Source organism: Enoplosus armatus, chromosome 2, assembly GCF_043641665.1.
Source record: "Enoplosus armatus isolate fEnoArm2 chromosome 2, fEnoArm2.hap1, whole genome shotgun sequence".
In the NCBI taxonomy this organism is placed as follows: domain Eukaryota; kingdom Metazoa; phylum Chordata; class Actinopteri; order Centrarchiformes; family Enoplosidae; genus Enoplosus; species Enoplosus armatus.
In genome coordinates, this window is record NC_092181.1 from 15,853,673 (window position 1) to 15,868,275 (window position 14,603).

Sequence of the window (14,603 nt, forward strand, 5' to 3'; positions counted from 1 at the left end):
TATTGCTATTTTATGATTCACTTTAATGCATCATCCTTCTTTCCTTGTCTCTGTCCTCAGCAGTTTTTATGCTTGAGCTCTCAAGGGATTTATATGTCTTTTTCATATGTCGTTGTGCATATATTCAGTGACTCCCACAGACCAATCTGTGCCTTTTTCACAACATCCGTGATTCCTAAAGACTGAAAGCTGCCACAGTTGTTTAAACTAACTTCTGACATGACATCTCTCTTGTAGCCGCTGTCTTAACCATCAGAGAAAAGACATTACTGTACACACAGCTGGTTTGAGGTCAAAATTATACAGCTGCTCTTCAGATGGTTTACCTTTTTACCACAGTCAGTATAACACCTAGTGTTGCCAGAGTATCCAGATGTTGTTCGTCTGTTATGTCAGTAAACAGCATAGACTCAGTATAAGACTGCTGTTGTGGCAGATCAACTGTTCTTCAGTGTATGTTGGATAGACTTACCAGCACCAGTCAAGTGATTCAGTGTTCGTAGAAGTATGCACTATTCATAACTTTGAGTAGTTACATAAACCTGGAAAAATATAAATGTTATGTAAGCCTGGAGATTCATTGTTATTTATTGTATCTTAAGTGTACGTTTTTACAAGTTGGGAAGAAAAACAGTGTGCATGTTGTTTCATCCTGACCGCATGACACAAGGCCTGATGTTGCCCATGGGCTTGGAAATGTTTTCTTAGAGATTCTTACCTGATGATATTGACTTTCAGTGCATCAACAATAGAGACAGAGCGCAAACGCGTCATACTCTGAAAACCACGGCCACCGGAGGGGAAAACAAATGGCGCCATGATATGCAACCAAGAGCTGAAATGCTAACAAAATGCCTGTAGCTAGCTAAAATCATGAGATTTCAGCATGTCAAAGGATTATTTTAGCACCTCATGTCTACCACAGAGGAAAAGGTATATTGACAAACTCAATATTGTCGGTCTATCTCAGTGTCACTTCACCTTACCTCGCTTTTCTTGGTGAAATGATCTCTCTGAATGGCCAGAAGTGAAACTTTTTCAACCTCTACAGTTTTTCTGGCCAAATTATCAATTGTAACTTATTTATTAATAATCAAGGCACATAGATTCACCTTTTATGAAAATTGCACCCCAAATCATCATCACCATCCCCTCAAAATGCTTTAGCTTAACTTACAGAAATATAGTTAGCCTAAAACTGGATGTGTGACATCGGCAACTTATTAAAACTTAGTTATGAGTTCTTCACCCTGTTGGTAGTGCGTCCCAGCATCACAGCAGCTTTTAGGTGTTTTTCTGTCGTTTGCTAGGAGACGAAAGTGACAATGAGGCACCTTCACGCAATTCAAAGTGGAGAGTAATGAATCGTGTTTCCCCTCCAGTTGTGTGCTCTGTCTCTATGGCTTGTACTGTATTTGCTCAGTTAAGATATGAAATGATGTGACAGATTGCTTGAATTGTTGGCAAATGCATTCCACTTTGTGATCAAGCATGTAAAATGCCAAAATATATAGAGCTAAGCTAATTACATAGCAAAGTTATTGATGCCTTATATATTGAAGGTGACAAAGAACAAATCCCTAACTCTCTTTCAGACAGTCAGTACGACAGTTAGCTTGATGGACTGACTAAAACTTTTTTTCTCAATCCATGGCTGCCTTTAAACTCTTCTCCTTTTGTTTTTCTTGTAAAGCACAAACAATAACCTATGACCTTCATGTATTTCAGGCTCTCAGAATAATAACACGTCTGCAAATGTCAGTTGTGCTGATCAGTCTTTTGTCCACTGTTTTGTTTAAGACTGACAGAAGTATGAAATGTGTCCAAGGCTTAAGATAGCGTCATTAAAGGAAAAGCAGAGGGAGGAGATAAAGACAAGAGGAAGCCTTGGTTGTGGTTTAGTTCTCATGCTGGGAGTTGAGGACTTCTGCAAAATCTGCAGTGAATTCAGTCACGATGCAAATGAGAGGAATTATACTGGGTAAATTGAACCTTAAACACCCCCCCCCCCAAAAGTTTGAGTATCCAGGCCAATAACACTGGCTGCCATCGCTATTTAAGGATTTACCTGATTACCAAAACCTGAGGGCTGTTACTGATCATTATGCACTTAAAACATGTCCATTCAGCATGCTTTTGCCTTTACCCCTGCAGCTGATACCTGGAGCAGAGGATTGTGTGATTGTAAAGGATTGTATTGTAATTGATTCAATCTTTAAATGAGGCAGATTAATTACCAATAATGAGGAATGATCTCTTTGCCATGGTCAGTGTCAGCTGTTGGTTGAGCTGAAAGATCCATGCAATGGGACAATTTTATTCCCCTAAATCATTCCAGGTGTTTTTCCAGCCCCTCGGCCAGGGATAAGTGGAATTTTATGGTCCATTCTAACTATGCTTATTATCTTTCTCTCCGCTGCTCATAGAGGTTGTGTGTTGGTGAGAACTGTCCACAAGTCTTGACTGCATTATGCAGTAATGTGTGTGCGTGTGTGTGTTGGTTGTTGGAAAGCAGGGTAGGGGGAGTTTACAAGTCTCTGGTGGCATTAAGTTTATGATGGTTCCAGTCAGCGAAGGGTTGGCAAGACTGCACCAAAGAAAAAAATACGAGCTCGATACAAAATGAGCCTTATGTTCTCTCTCTCTCTCTCTCTCTCACACACACACACACACACACACACACACACACACACACACACACACACCTACCTTGTGTATTAATGTTTGATCGAGGTTGTGAATAATAGATGTGTCTTTATTATTTGTCCCTCTGGTGTCCTGCAGTCCTCTGTCTTTCTCTCTGTTTACCCCTCCCTCTTTCTCTCTCTCATTAATCCTGCTTTATGTTTGTCTCTCCCTCAGGACGCTGCTGCTTCAGTGAGGCCCTCGTTATTGGATGAAGAGAGAACCACTGACTACCAGTATGGACGCGCTCCATCCTGGAATTTCCCACAATCCTTAGTGCTCTAGTAAGTAGCAACTGTAAAAAGGCTTTTTTCAAGTTGGTATGTTTTTAACATAAAAATAGACTCTTGTAAACCCTCCAAGGTTTTAGAAATTGTTGTTGTTCCTGTCACGGCTGAAAATATAGGCCTAGTTCTTCTTTCATTATTTACAAGCATTGCTATTGGTGTTGTCCACAAATATGGGATGGTATTCAGACATAGTAACAGTACGTTATTTAGATAAATCGTTTTACTTTGTCTAAAAACCAACTAAGCTTTGCTAGGACGCTAGGATACGCTAAGCTAACCTCAATGAATATAATTCATAAGACTTTCTGTAAATGTCACAGATTAAAATATATTATAAATTCTCTTTTACTTTGAAGGAACTAAAGCAGGGTTGTCCCTGCATATCTAAATCTAAGGGGGACCACTGAAGGCAAATTGGAGCCTTACTGTTGTTTGGATGAACTTAAAACTCACTAAACACATAATGACATATCCAGGTAGACAACACCCTCTAAAGGAAGTGTTGGTGTTGCATTGACAGAAGATAAACATCACAAGAATAACTTCTAGTCTGTTACCAAAGCAACACTTTGGTGCTGTGATACTGTGGTATCCGTTTAAGGTTATATTTTAGGCCTTCACTAATACTCTGGAAATCCACTTGAGATTTTGATTGGCAGGGAAAACACTATCCTCTATACATTCACTGGCTGATCATGAGGTCGATGTACATAACATGAGAAACAATTCTTTACCAAACAAACAGAGGTTTGATTACTTCTCTCTCTGTATATGATTGACAATGCCTCTTCTATGATTTTGATTTCTATGGTGTTTGGAGTCCCTTCAGTGCCTTACAGTGTTATATTGTCTCCATAGAAACCAAGTTCCTCGTGGATGAATGTGGTCTCCGAGGGCAACCCAAGAAGTACTCAGGATTGTTTGCATTCTTCTTCTGATCATTCTTTTACTTCTTTTCCTCTGTGGTGTTCAGATCTGCAGCTGAGTCTACTGAACCCTGAACCGTGACCAGCGCCAGTCTATGACTGACCTCCTGTCAGGTACAACATACACACACACATACACACACACACACACACACACACACACACACGCTTTCACACATGCTGTGTTCAGTTGGAATGAAAACCTCCATGCTCACCCCTATTCATGCTGAGCAGTTACCCATCCCTGCTCTGCAGTAGCTAGTAGTTTTTAAAGTCTGCAATCCACAGTGATATCTCTCAAGAATGTAAAAGATAAGCCTGGCAATATTCTACATTTTTGTTATTGTCAACAAATCCCATGAAAAAGCCCAAAATAACCCTGTGTTAGTCCTTCTCTCAATACAATCTAGCTTCCCAACACTGGTTTTCCTGAAACAGCAGTGTAGCACTGGCACTGTAGTTTTTAGCAAACATTACTCAAACCGGAGTAAATTGTGTATTATTTTCATCTGCGGATTTGGTATGTTAGCAAGTATATACAGCACCAGGACAAAATATACCACATTTTACGTGTGTCATTTATGTGTTTTCATTAATTTTTCAACAACAGTCTCGCTCTGTGGCTCACTACTACTACTACATACTGAGTTAGGCTTTGGCTATACAGGCACTACTTAGTAGGATCAATTCATTTTTGGTTTTGGTCTTTTTGTTGGGTTTGGTGACAATAAGAAAACCATAGAATATCACCAGACCTTTAAGGATTTTTTAATGCATTCAGGAGACCTCTTGTCTGACTAAAGCTCTGGTATGATTAATTACATTTCTATGATAGTGCAAACCAAACCAAAAGAAAAATAGCCCCAGGTTGCATCATTGTTTATCTACTATTATAGCATTTTTCCAATTAAGTTTAAATATTAATAGTTAACTTGGTATATTTTGCATGCCTGGACATATTTCTTTCCTTAGGCTTTTGGCATAATTAATGATTGTGAACTTGTACATCTGTTCTGTAATTCTCCTCATGTGGTGAGCCAATAATGAATATGTACAGTATTTATAAAAATCTGTTAATGGTCCAATTGACGCAAAAGCAGTTCTTTATTAGTTATATAACTTAATTTGTTGTACTTATGTTTTAAACTGAACATGTTCTACTCTGTTAAACTGTTGGCTGCTGCTGCGAGAATGTTATTTGTTTATTGGAAGTTTGAAGTTTCACCACACAGCACCAGTCTTTTACATTACAATGTAAGAATAGCTGTTATAATGCAAACAGCAGTAGTAAGGAAGCAATGGGACACCATTCTTACAGTATATCGTACACCGTTAACACGTGTGGATTTAAATGTATTCACCTCCTGTTCCCCCTCTCATTCTCTTCCAGGTGAACTGTCTTGTGCCACAATGATGTCAGTAGATGTGACTAATCATAATGGCCCTGCTGCCACGCCTCCCACCTCACTCAGCCTTCGCTCATCACACAACCAGCTGCTCAGCAGTGACGTCATCAAACAGGGCTCCGCCACGCCTCCCAAGTGTCGCAAAAAGTATGCACTTACCAGTATCCAGGCTGCCATGGGCCTCGGAGACGCAGTGCCACCTTCATCGTCACCATCATCATCCCCATCGCAGTCTTCAACCCCCAACAATCCCAAACTAGCCAAGAACGGAGTCAACCAGCTCCGTAAAGCCGGTCAGGATCACAACAAAAACACCACCGACCCAGCAGAGTTGGAGTGTAATTCAGAAACTGCAGCAGGTGATCTCAATGTCAACGCATCTGAGGAGCATGACAGTCACACTCTCACCAATAATGACCGAGAGGATGATGTCATTAAGCTAGATGTTGAACTGCACCCAGACACTAACACTGATGCAGAGCCCGAGCAGAAAATTGAATCGGACATAGACTGTAACATTAACACGACCGTGGAGCTCAAGCTGAACGGCAACACAACAGATTTGGGCTTTGACTTGAACATTGAGGCAGAAGAGAGCGATGACATCAGCATCTTGTCTGAGAAGGAAATTATGTCGAAGATGAAGATTGAGGAAGACGGAGATGAGGTGGTAGTAGAGGAACAGGACGAGGAGGAGAAGAAGCCTTTACTGATGATAACAAGTGAGTCTCCCGTGAAGAACCACAAAGTTTCTTCAGGCCTGGAACTTATCTCTGACCTCCACTCCAACCTCAAGCTTCTCAAATCAGGCAAGGACTCTCCGGTACCTCCTCCTCCCTCCCCACCCAGGAAAGCCAGCCCAGAGGACACGCCCTTGCTCTCCGTGGCCTCCTGCTCCTCCTCTTCCTCCTCTTCTCCAGAGACCAAGAAGGACAGAAGGACTGGCGCAAAGACAGACTGTGCTTTGAACCGCATCCAGAATCTGAACCCCAGTGACGAGGAGTTGAGTTGGACCACACTGTCCCAGGAGAGCAACTCCCCAGAGGAGACAGGTACACACACAACTTGCTGCAAAAAGTTTATTACAGTAAACTTTGCAGCCACTGTCATTTACTGATGTTTGGCATAGTTTTCATGTGAGTGTGTGTCAGTTACTCTGGTGTGTGTTTTTCTTTTCTCCTGTGTGCTATGTAGTGGTTTCACCGTCCTCTCTGCTGATGACATGTTTCCATTTATGGTGACTGTGTGTATGTGTGTATGTGCAGAATTCAGACATTGCTGGAACAGAATAACAAACACTCCAGCCTCCAGTAAATCTCCCAGAATCTCTTTGGGACAGGAAGTGCCCTTGTAACCTCATGGGTGGTTAGCAAGCTAGATCAGCTGCGTCCTGTTTCAAGCTGTGTTTTGTGCATATGTGTGTGTGCATGTCTGAGAACAGGCCATGCAGGGTAGTCATGAGTTAATACAAAATCTTTAGCTTCCATTATCTCTCTCTTTCTCTTCGTCTTTGATGTTTCGTCTAAAGCCGATACTCAAGAGAGAGGAGCTGCTTTAGCTCCCTATAATCTTCTGTACTGTCCTTTCCTACTCTTGCTTTTCATCATTCTTTTTTCAGAGAATATGAACATTTCTGCAGATAATAAATGGAGGAAGCAGTTTTGACACACACATATACAGACACATGCACATGTTTGTCATGATATTTTTCCCAGCCCACCTTGCTGGGCATGCAATGTGTCTAGACAGTCAGAAGAAATGTCCCTATACCTGTATTTATAGATGTAAAATAGGGCAGCAACTAACAGTTATTTTCATTATCAATGAATCTGCATTTTCTCAATTAATTGATGAATCACTTGATCTATAAATATCATAATCAAAATACTGAAAAATGGCCATCAAAACTTCTTAAAGCCCAAGGTGATGTCTTCAATGTGTTCAAATTGCTTGACAGTCCAAAAGCTAAATATGTTCAGTTTACCATCACATAAAACAAAGAAAAGAAGCAAATCCTCTCAAATGAGAAGTTGAAATGAGAGAATGTATAAATGTATAATGTAATGTAAATAGCTGCTGATTATTCTTTTGTCAATCAACTAATCGTTTCAGCTTTATTGTAAAATGTGGTTGTACATTAATTAGAAACACAAATATGCTTTAACTTTAAATGTCTGGGTTTCGACTAAAGTATTTATTATCACCACACTAATTATTTATCAGTGCCATTACCTGACATTGACAGTGAATATAAGTCAGAACTTTTGGGGTGAATTGTGTGACTGAAGTTAAGAAATTCTTTTGAGTCATCACCTCTGTTGTGGGCCTCTTCTTTCTTGAAGTCGCTTGTTGCCTACCTCTGCAGAAGGTCTGTTAGAGTCATTGTATTTCTTTGTCAGCGTTATGTAAAAATCTGGATGTTTGGTTTAATTGGCCCATTAAAGCTCTCTGCCTTGTGCTTCACTGTAAAACATATGAAACACATCCATCTCCTCTAGAGCAGCAGCCCCGACCTCTGACATGAACTCGGCTGTAAACCATCCTCTCAGGCTGTGAGAGTTGCAGTGCTTTGAGCTGCTGAGCCTCGTTGCTGCTTTTTTTTATTCTCCCAGAAAGCTTCTCTTCCAGCTCTCTGATGACTCACTGTCCCTTTTGAAATGGAGCCTCTGAGCATCTGTGTATTTCATCTTCTCTACATGATTACCAGCAGCTTGTCTGTGTTACACTTCTGTCCCGATTTCCTCTTGCTTGTCTTCATCTAAAATTCCAAAGTGATAATCCTCTCATGGGATGGCTTTATGTTTTGTGTAGATCAATGTGTGTGTACTGATGAGCTGAGCAGAGGACAAAAAGTAGAAGTTAGCTGTACGTAGACGTATTGTCCTCCGAGGCTTTGCTGAAGAGTCGATAATCCACATGCTGGTATCATTCATGTTGGATTCATCAATATCTAACACATAGTCGTCCATACTGCTGTGCCCTCCTGTCTGCCTCTCTCATATATTGACAGAACGGTGTTGTTTTCCCAGGTGTGTGTCAGATTCCTCTGTGGATGTTGTGGGTTAGAGGACCAATATGACACTGCTTTCACACAGAGGAGCCAAAACACACACATGCGCACACACAGTTGAGGAAGGTCATTTAAACAGGTCCTTCGCATTCTTACACAACAACATGCATTGTAACACATGAGTTCAATGTGGATGAAGGCAGTGCAGCAACATGTGAAGTCCAGTGTTTTTTTGTCAGTCAGATATCGAGCTACTTTCTTCTCTCTTTTTCTCTGTCACCCACTTAATCTTTCCACCCGCAGTATATCAAGGCCCTCTTCTTTGCCGTTTTTTTCTCCCTCTATCAGCCCTACTGTATGTCTCCCTCCCTCTTTGCTGCTCCTCCTCCTCCTCCTCCTCCTCCTCCTCCTCCTCCTCCACACATCTCCACTGGATATGATACTGAATGAAAGATGAGCTGGGGGTTGCCAGGACAACCTAGAGAGGCTAAAGGGAAGGAGGAAAGGAGGGAGAAAGCGATAAACATAGACATTTGATGAGGACGAGCGTGCCACATTTTGAGTTTCTGTGTGTGTGTGTTTGCTTTAGGACAGGAAAGGGAGGGCAGGCTTATCTGAGCTGTTGATGTTGTCGATGCTCCAGATAGAGGAAGGAGAGACAACAACAGCAAACATAGCTCAGCTGCAGGGGATACACAACCTCTATCTATCTATCTATCTATCTATCTATCTATCTATCTATCTATCTATCTATCTATCTATCTATCTATCTATCTATCGATCGCTGTCTGTCTTTTCTCCCACTTGCACTCCCCCCTCATTCACTCTTGTCTCCCCCTCTTCCCTGCCTCTCTTTTCACGTCATGTTGTCCCTGCCTCCCTGCCTCAATGTGTCTCCATGTCCCTCTCACGCTCTCTCTCCTCTCTCCTCTCTTTTTCTCCTCACCCCCTCTCTTGCAGTGTCCCCCCTCTTTCTCCTCTCTCTCCTCTCTCTCTCTTTCTATCTCTGTCTGGGGTTTTCTCTTTGGTTACAGCACTGGGTTTTGCTGTATGAGAGGCAGATAGCTAACTATGATGCTGGGGAAAGACTACATGCTGGCCATTGTGATTGTCAATTACGAGGGTAGGTGCATCTGTCGGAGTCGGCTGGAAACTAAACTGTGGGGTTCGAGTTTGAGTGTGGGATGGGGATGAAGTTTGTCTCTGTAATGATATCTAAATATCTGTCATAGGCATGCTGTATTTGGTTGTGTTGTGAGTGAATGTGTGCACCGGTCTGGTCATGGTAGTGTGTATATATGGTGTTGTACGCCAGGGAGAACATGTGTATGTGTTTTGCTCCTGAAGCTCACTGCTCTCCCCTCCCCCTCTGCCTAACTCTCTGCTCTGACAAGGAGCTGCATGCTAACCGAGGCTATCACAGGCTAAGTGCTACGTAGCTCGGCCGTGGCACATTTCCATGAGCTGCATAGGTGCATGACAGTTGCTAGCCTCACTGTTAGCACGCTTCAGCTTTTCCTTCCAATTCCACGCTTGCCATGGTGCTTGCAGAGGGTGAAGCTGCTAACTTTGAGGCGTGATATCTCGAGTCAAGCCAGGCAGAGCACTAAAACAGCCAGAGCTCTCCCCTCTCTCTCCTCTTGTGTACGTACATGCTTTAATCCTCATCCAGTAGTCTGTTCATTTCATACTGGCACCCATTCTCTGAGTCACCATCTTCCCCCACGCTCATAGCAGAGACACTCAGGTTCCCTCTGTTGTAGTTTTATTGGATCTGACCTATTTTTTTTTTGCTCATAAAAGACTGCAACTCCCAGAAGACACTACTTCTAAGCTCCTTGCTCTAAAGCACAGTCTTAAGCCCCAATAGATGTCTGCCTGTGAAAAGAATGTATGGGTGCATTTTCCTAAGCCTTGTGAGTGATTTCCAAACTAAGTCTAATAAAACAAGTCTTAATAACTTACCTCTGCATGTCTTTGTGTGTGTGTGTGTGTGTGTGTGTGTGTGTTTCTGAATTCCATCTCAATCTGGACCGACCCAGTCGTCATGATGACATACAGCCTGCTGTCGTGGCGACAGGCCTATGGGCTGTGTTTCATCAGCATGGTCAGCAGTTTGAGAGCTCTTTGTACAATCACACACACACAACTACACAACACCAGCTGACCAGTCCCTCAGAGCTTATATCACCTTCATCAGTTACTACACCACCTAATGCAGTTTCAGACCATCTTTACTACCTCTGCCACTACATCTACTTCACACTCACGAAGATGCCATCAGTAGATCTGTAGGAAACTGCAACCTTCAGATGAGATGACATTTAGCATGAGTGAAAGAAAAAAGTGATATATAAGCACTCTGGTTCCATCTCTACACAGGATCTATGTGTGTGTGTGTGTGTGTGTGTGTGTGTGTGTGTGTGTGTGTGTGTGTGTTTTTTTAAGGTAACTGCTGTATTTCCTCTACATGTATCACTGTCAAATAAATTATGGTAACAGCCATCTGCTCTATATGCTGCTGCTGTGTTATGTTAGGGAAGAGAAGTATAAGTACTGAGTAGTTTTAGAACTGAGCCGGTAGGTCTAAATGAATCAACTCATACAGTTTTTCTGCTTTTTAAATTATAATTAGTGCTTGCGCCTTTTTAATTTAGTTTGAAGATAAATATTCCTTGTCCTTCCACTTCTTTTAGTTGTACATGGAGTTTTGACTTATGTCATTTATAAATAAAAGCTTTGTCAAAGTGAGTCATACAATATAAGTTCAATTGCCATCACTGGCAATGTGTAATTAACTATGTAATGTACAGAAGCCAAAAGTACGCGGGACCATAAGTCAGCCTCCTCAGAGTGGAGGCTGGCTTATGGGAAGCAACATGTACCACTGCAGATGTGGACCATACTGATCTTGAAAAAGAAATGGTACATGTTTTGGCCCCTCATTTTAGCCTGGCTCTGGTTTTGTTGCCTCCAAAATTAATTTTCATCCCCACTGTTTTGTTTGTGGTCTTCCAGAGAAGTCTCCTTGACCTCTATCTAACTTGAGCACTCACCATAGAAAGCTCTTCTTGTTTTTGTGGCAGGGGGAGGTTTTTTTTTTGTTGTTGTTGTTTTTGCTCATGTTAGCATGTGTGCTGACATCAAATCCATCATTAATATGTGAGACAATCTGGCTTGTGGCATCATTTCGGACAGATGGTAATCAATTTCTAGATTACAACTGTTGTATTTTGGACATACTTCTGATTTATGAGCTGATAAAATTAAAGGACCCATAATGGATCATACGCCCATGGAAATGAGAGAGCAGATTTGTATGATACTGGGTTTAGAGAAAAAGCTAATAAAGTTACTAGGGCCAAAGACTGATAATAAGTCCTCATTTGTGCTGTGTTGAATAAAACCATATATATTTAAATTCTGCTTTGGGCTAGCTCATTGGGACTGCATCTGACATGTCTAGCTGTTCTAAGTGTGAGAGGAATGCTTTTGCATGTGTGTGTTTTTGGGAGTTGTTATTTTACTGTGTGATAAGTTTTATTTAAAATTATTAAGGTATGTGCTTGGGCAACAGCAGTACTTAACAAGTTTTACTCAGTTGTTGTCTGTGGAAAGATACGGCTGTTAAATGACAGCTGCAGCACATGCTGGTAATCCCAGTCAGCTGTTGATATCATTCAGTATATGAGTGGGAGGGTGAACCTCCATTTAACAAAGGCCAATTTGATCATATGGAAGAAAAATCAATATACTATGTTTGTGTGCAGCCACAGAGGTGTGTTTATACATGTGTTGGTAAGTTAAGTATGTAAGAGGTCTGTCAGTTTAATGAAGTTGTACTTTTTTCTTGTTGATGTCTATCAAACCATCCATATGTGCGTTTTTCCACCAGATATCTGGAGTGAGCAGTCATGCCAGACAGACCCTGACCTGCCTCCAGGATGGAAGAAGATCACAGACATGGCCGGTATCTACTACTGGCACATTCCTACGGGCACCACCCAGTGGGAAAGGCCTGCGACCCGCCCAGCACCCCCTGGACAGACAGAGTCCCAGGCCCTGGGCGACCACACAGCCTCCACACCACGTAAACACTCCCTGGGCTCACTCAGCCCCTCACCCACTCCTGACCATGAGGTAAGACACATTTTAGGTCTCATCTAAATTGTTCCTTTTTTTTTTTAACTGTGACCTCCCAACATGGTTTAAGTGACGGCAAACAGCTTGTTAGTCTTTCTGATAGTGGCCACGCTCAAATTATGTACAGGAGTACAGTCTGAAGACAAAACATCCACATTGTAGAGAGATGATGACGAACAATGGGAAATATAATGAACTCACAGATTTAAATGAACACAAAAATAATGAAGTCAAACTTAGATTAAAACACAAACAAACAAACAACCTATTGCTGTACAGTAGGCAAATGTGAATGACTAATAGCTAATATTGTCTTATGACTGCAGTACAATTTAGTTGAAAATTAAAATCCTCATTATTAGTCTAGATTGGGTCTTTTATAAGTCTTTGTCAAATCAGCATTATTACATGCTTGTAAAAATTAAAATGTTTGTTTGATGCTTGTGATGAGTATAAATCAACAGAATTACACACAGCAGAGAATGAATATGAGAGTGGCTGCAATAACGTGTGGATATTGTACGCTCAGTTGTCAGTGTATTAGGTACACCTAGCTAGAATTAATGTAGTCTAATACAACAGTCCTTCCTTCGTGAAGATTATAATTTTCAGCTTCTGTTGAAACTGTATTAGAGGAGTGTTGATTCAATGTTACGATCATTTTGGAGGCTGCATTTTGTGGTGTTGTTGAATTACATTGCAGTGCTCTTCTTCTGAGAGTATTATTATCTCCATGATCTGAGAAGCTAAATGCTATGTTGGCATTCTATAAAAACCTCTGGAGTATTTTAATAAGAACTGGCATTATAAATGATATTTTGTGATAAACACTTAATCAGGCAGTGTGGCATAAAGTTAGATTTTTATGCCCAGGTACCCAATGTGTTACACCTTCAGAAGACCTTTTCCGACTTTGGGACCAAGCCATGCTGCTGATAATAACACTGAAAATTTAAAAGCACATGTTAGTCTTAACAAGGGAACTTAGCCATTTCCTTAATCCCCGAATAGCCACTTATGTCTGTGTAGAGTCAATAACAGTACACACCAATGAAGATCTATTAAATACAGCAGTTTCTCATAACTGTGCTTTTGTGTGTGTGTGTGTGTGTGCGCTCGTAGTTGTGCCAGGCAGAGATCTTCTTCAGGGCGTCAACTCGTTCAGGAAGTACCACCTCCGACAGCTCAGTGGAGCCTCTCTCCACCCTTGAGCCCACCCTCACCACATGTGGATTTGTCAACAGCTGCTACTTTGTAAGAACAAAAGCTTTTTTTTCTGTTTCATTGTACTTACTGTCTGTGGTATTCTGCACATTTTACAAGAATTCAATTTAAGCGTCCATGTGGCCTTTTTAGACAGGACATTGTATTTGTCTGGTTGTATGTCTGTTTTTGCGTCATCCTACTGGAAGATTGGCAGAAATATGCAAGAAGACAGCCGGTTTAAGAGACAGACAGAGAGAGGACCGTCAATAGTCCAGTCTAGCAGCAGAATACAGGGATGCAAGAACACTGAGTCAATCAATCAGTCAATCATGCAGAATGATGGAGGGAAACGAAGAGAGCAAAGGAGATTGATATAGAGGAGCCTGGTGTAGATAAAATATTGATCCAGTGAAAATGGACTGATGTTGACAGATAGATGTGCCAGAATCTCACTCTGGCACATCTATCTGGAGCGACTGACCTGCAGACTACTCGATTATTATCCAGTGACACAACAGCCAACATGGCAGACAGACAAATGGAGATTTTAGTCATTTTCTTTAATACTTCGTCTCTCTCTGCCTCCCTCTCCTTCTCTCCTTAGCCTCGTTCCACATCTCTGCAGGGCATGCCTGATCAAGAGCATCACGAAGATGAGGACAAGGTAGGAAACTTTTCCACGGTCTGTCCACCACTCTTCTTCTTCTCTTTGGGCTCAACAGCCTTGAGTTGTGCTTTCTTTCTGTATGTAAATGTGTGTGTGTGTGTGTGTGTGTGTGTGTGTGTGTGTGTGTGTGTGTGTGTGTGTTGAGTGTGTGTGTGTGTGTGTGTGTGTGTGCGTGTGTGTGTGCGTGTGCGTGTGTTTGAGTGTGTGTGTGTGTGTGTGTGTGTGTGTGTGTGTGTGTGTGTGTGTGTTTGAGTGTGTGTGTGTGTGTGT

General features: G+C 41.6%; 1 protein-coding gene across 7 annotated transcripts in view; it reads left to right on the plus strand.

The window, feature by feature from the left end:
* apbb2b (amyloid beta (A4) precursor protein-binding, family B, member 2b) overlaps positions 1-14,603 on the plus strand; it is a 43,865-nt gene that overhangs the window by 13,191 nt on the left and 16,071 nt on the right. For 3 of the 7 annotated variants that reach the window (XM_070915418.1, XM_070915416.1, XM_070915420.1), the window contains exons 1-2: positions 5,809-6,359; positions 12,213-12,457. In XM_070915418.1, coding sequence (XP_070771519.1) covers positions 5,939-6,359; positions 12,213-12,457 — 666 coding nt within the window. In that variant the 5' untranslated portion in view covers positions 5,809-5,938. Of the gene's footprint in view, positions 1-2,862; positions 2,970-3,948; positions 4,016-5,291; positions 6,360-10,894; positions 10,898-12,212; positions 12,458-13,582; positions 13,715-14,270; positions 14,331-14,603 lie in introns of those variants that run through there. The other 4 variants (XM_070915419.1, XM_070915421.1, XM_070915414.1 and 1 more) reach the window with 3 other exon arrangements.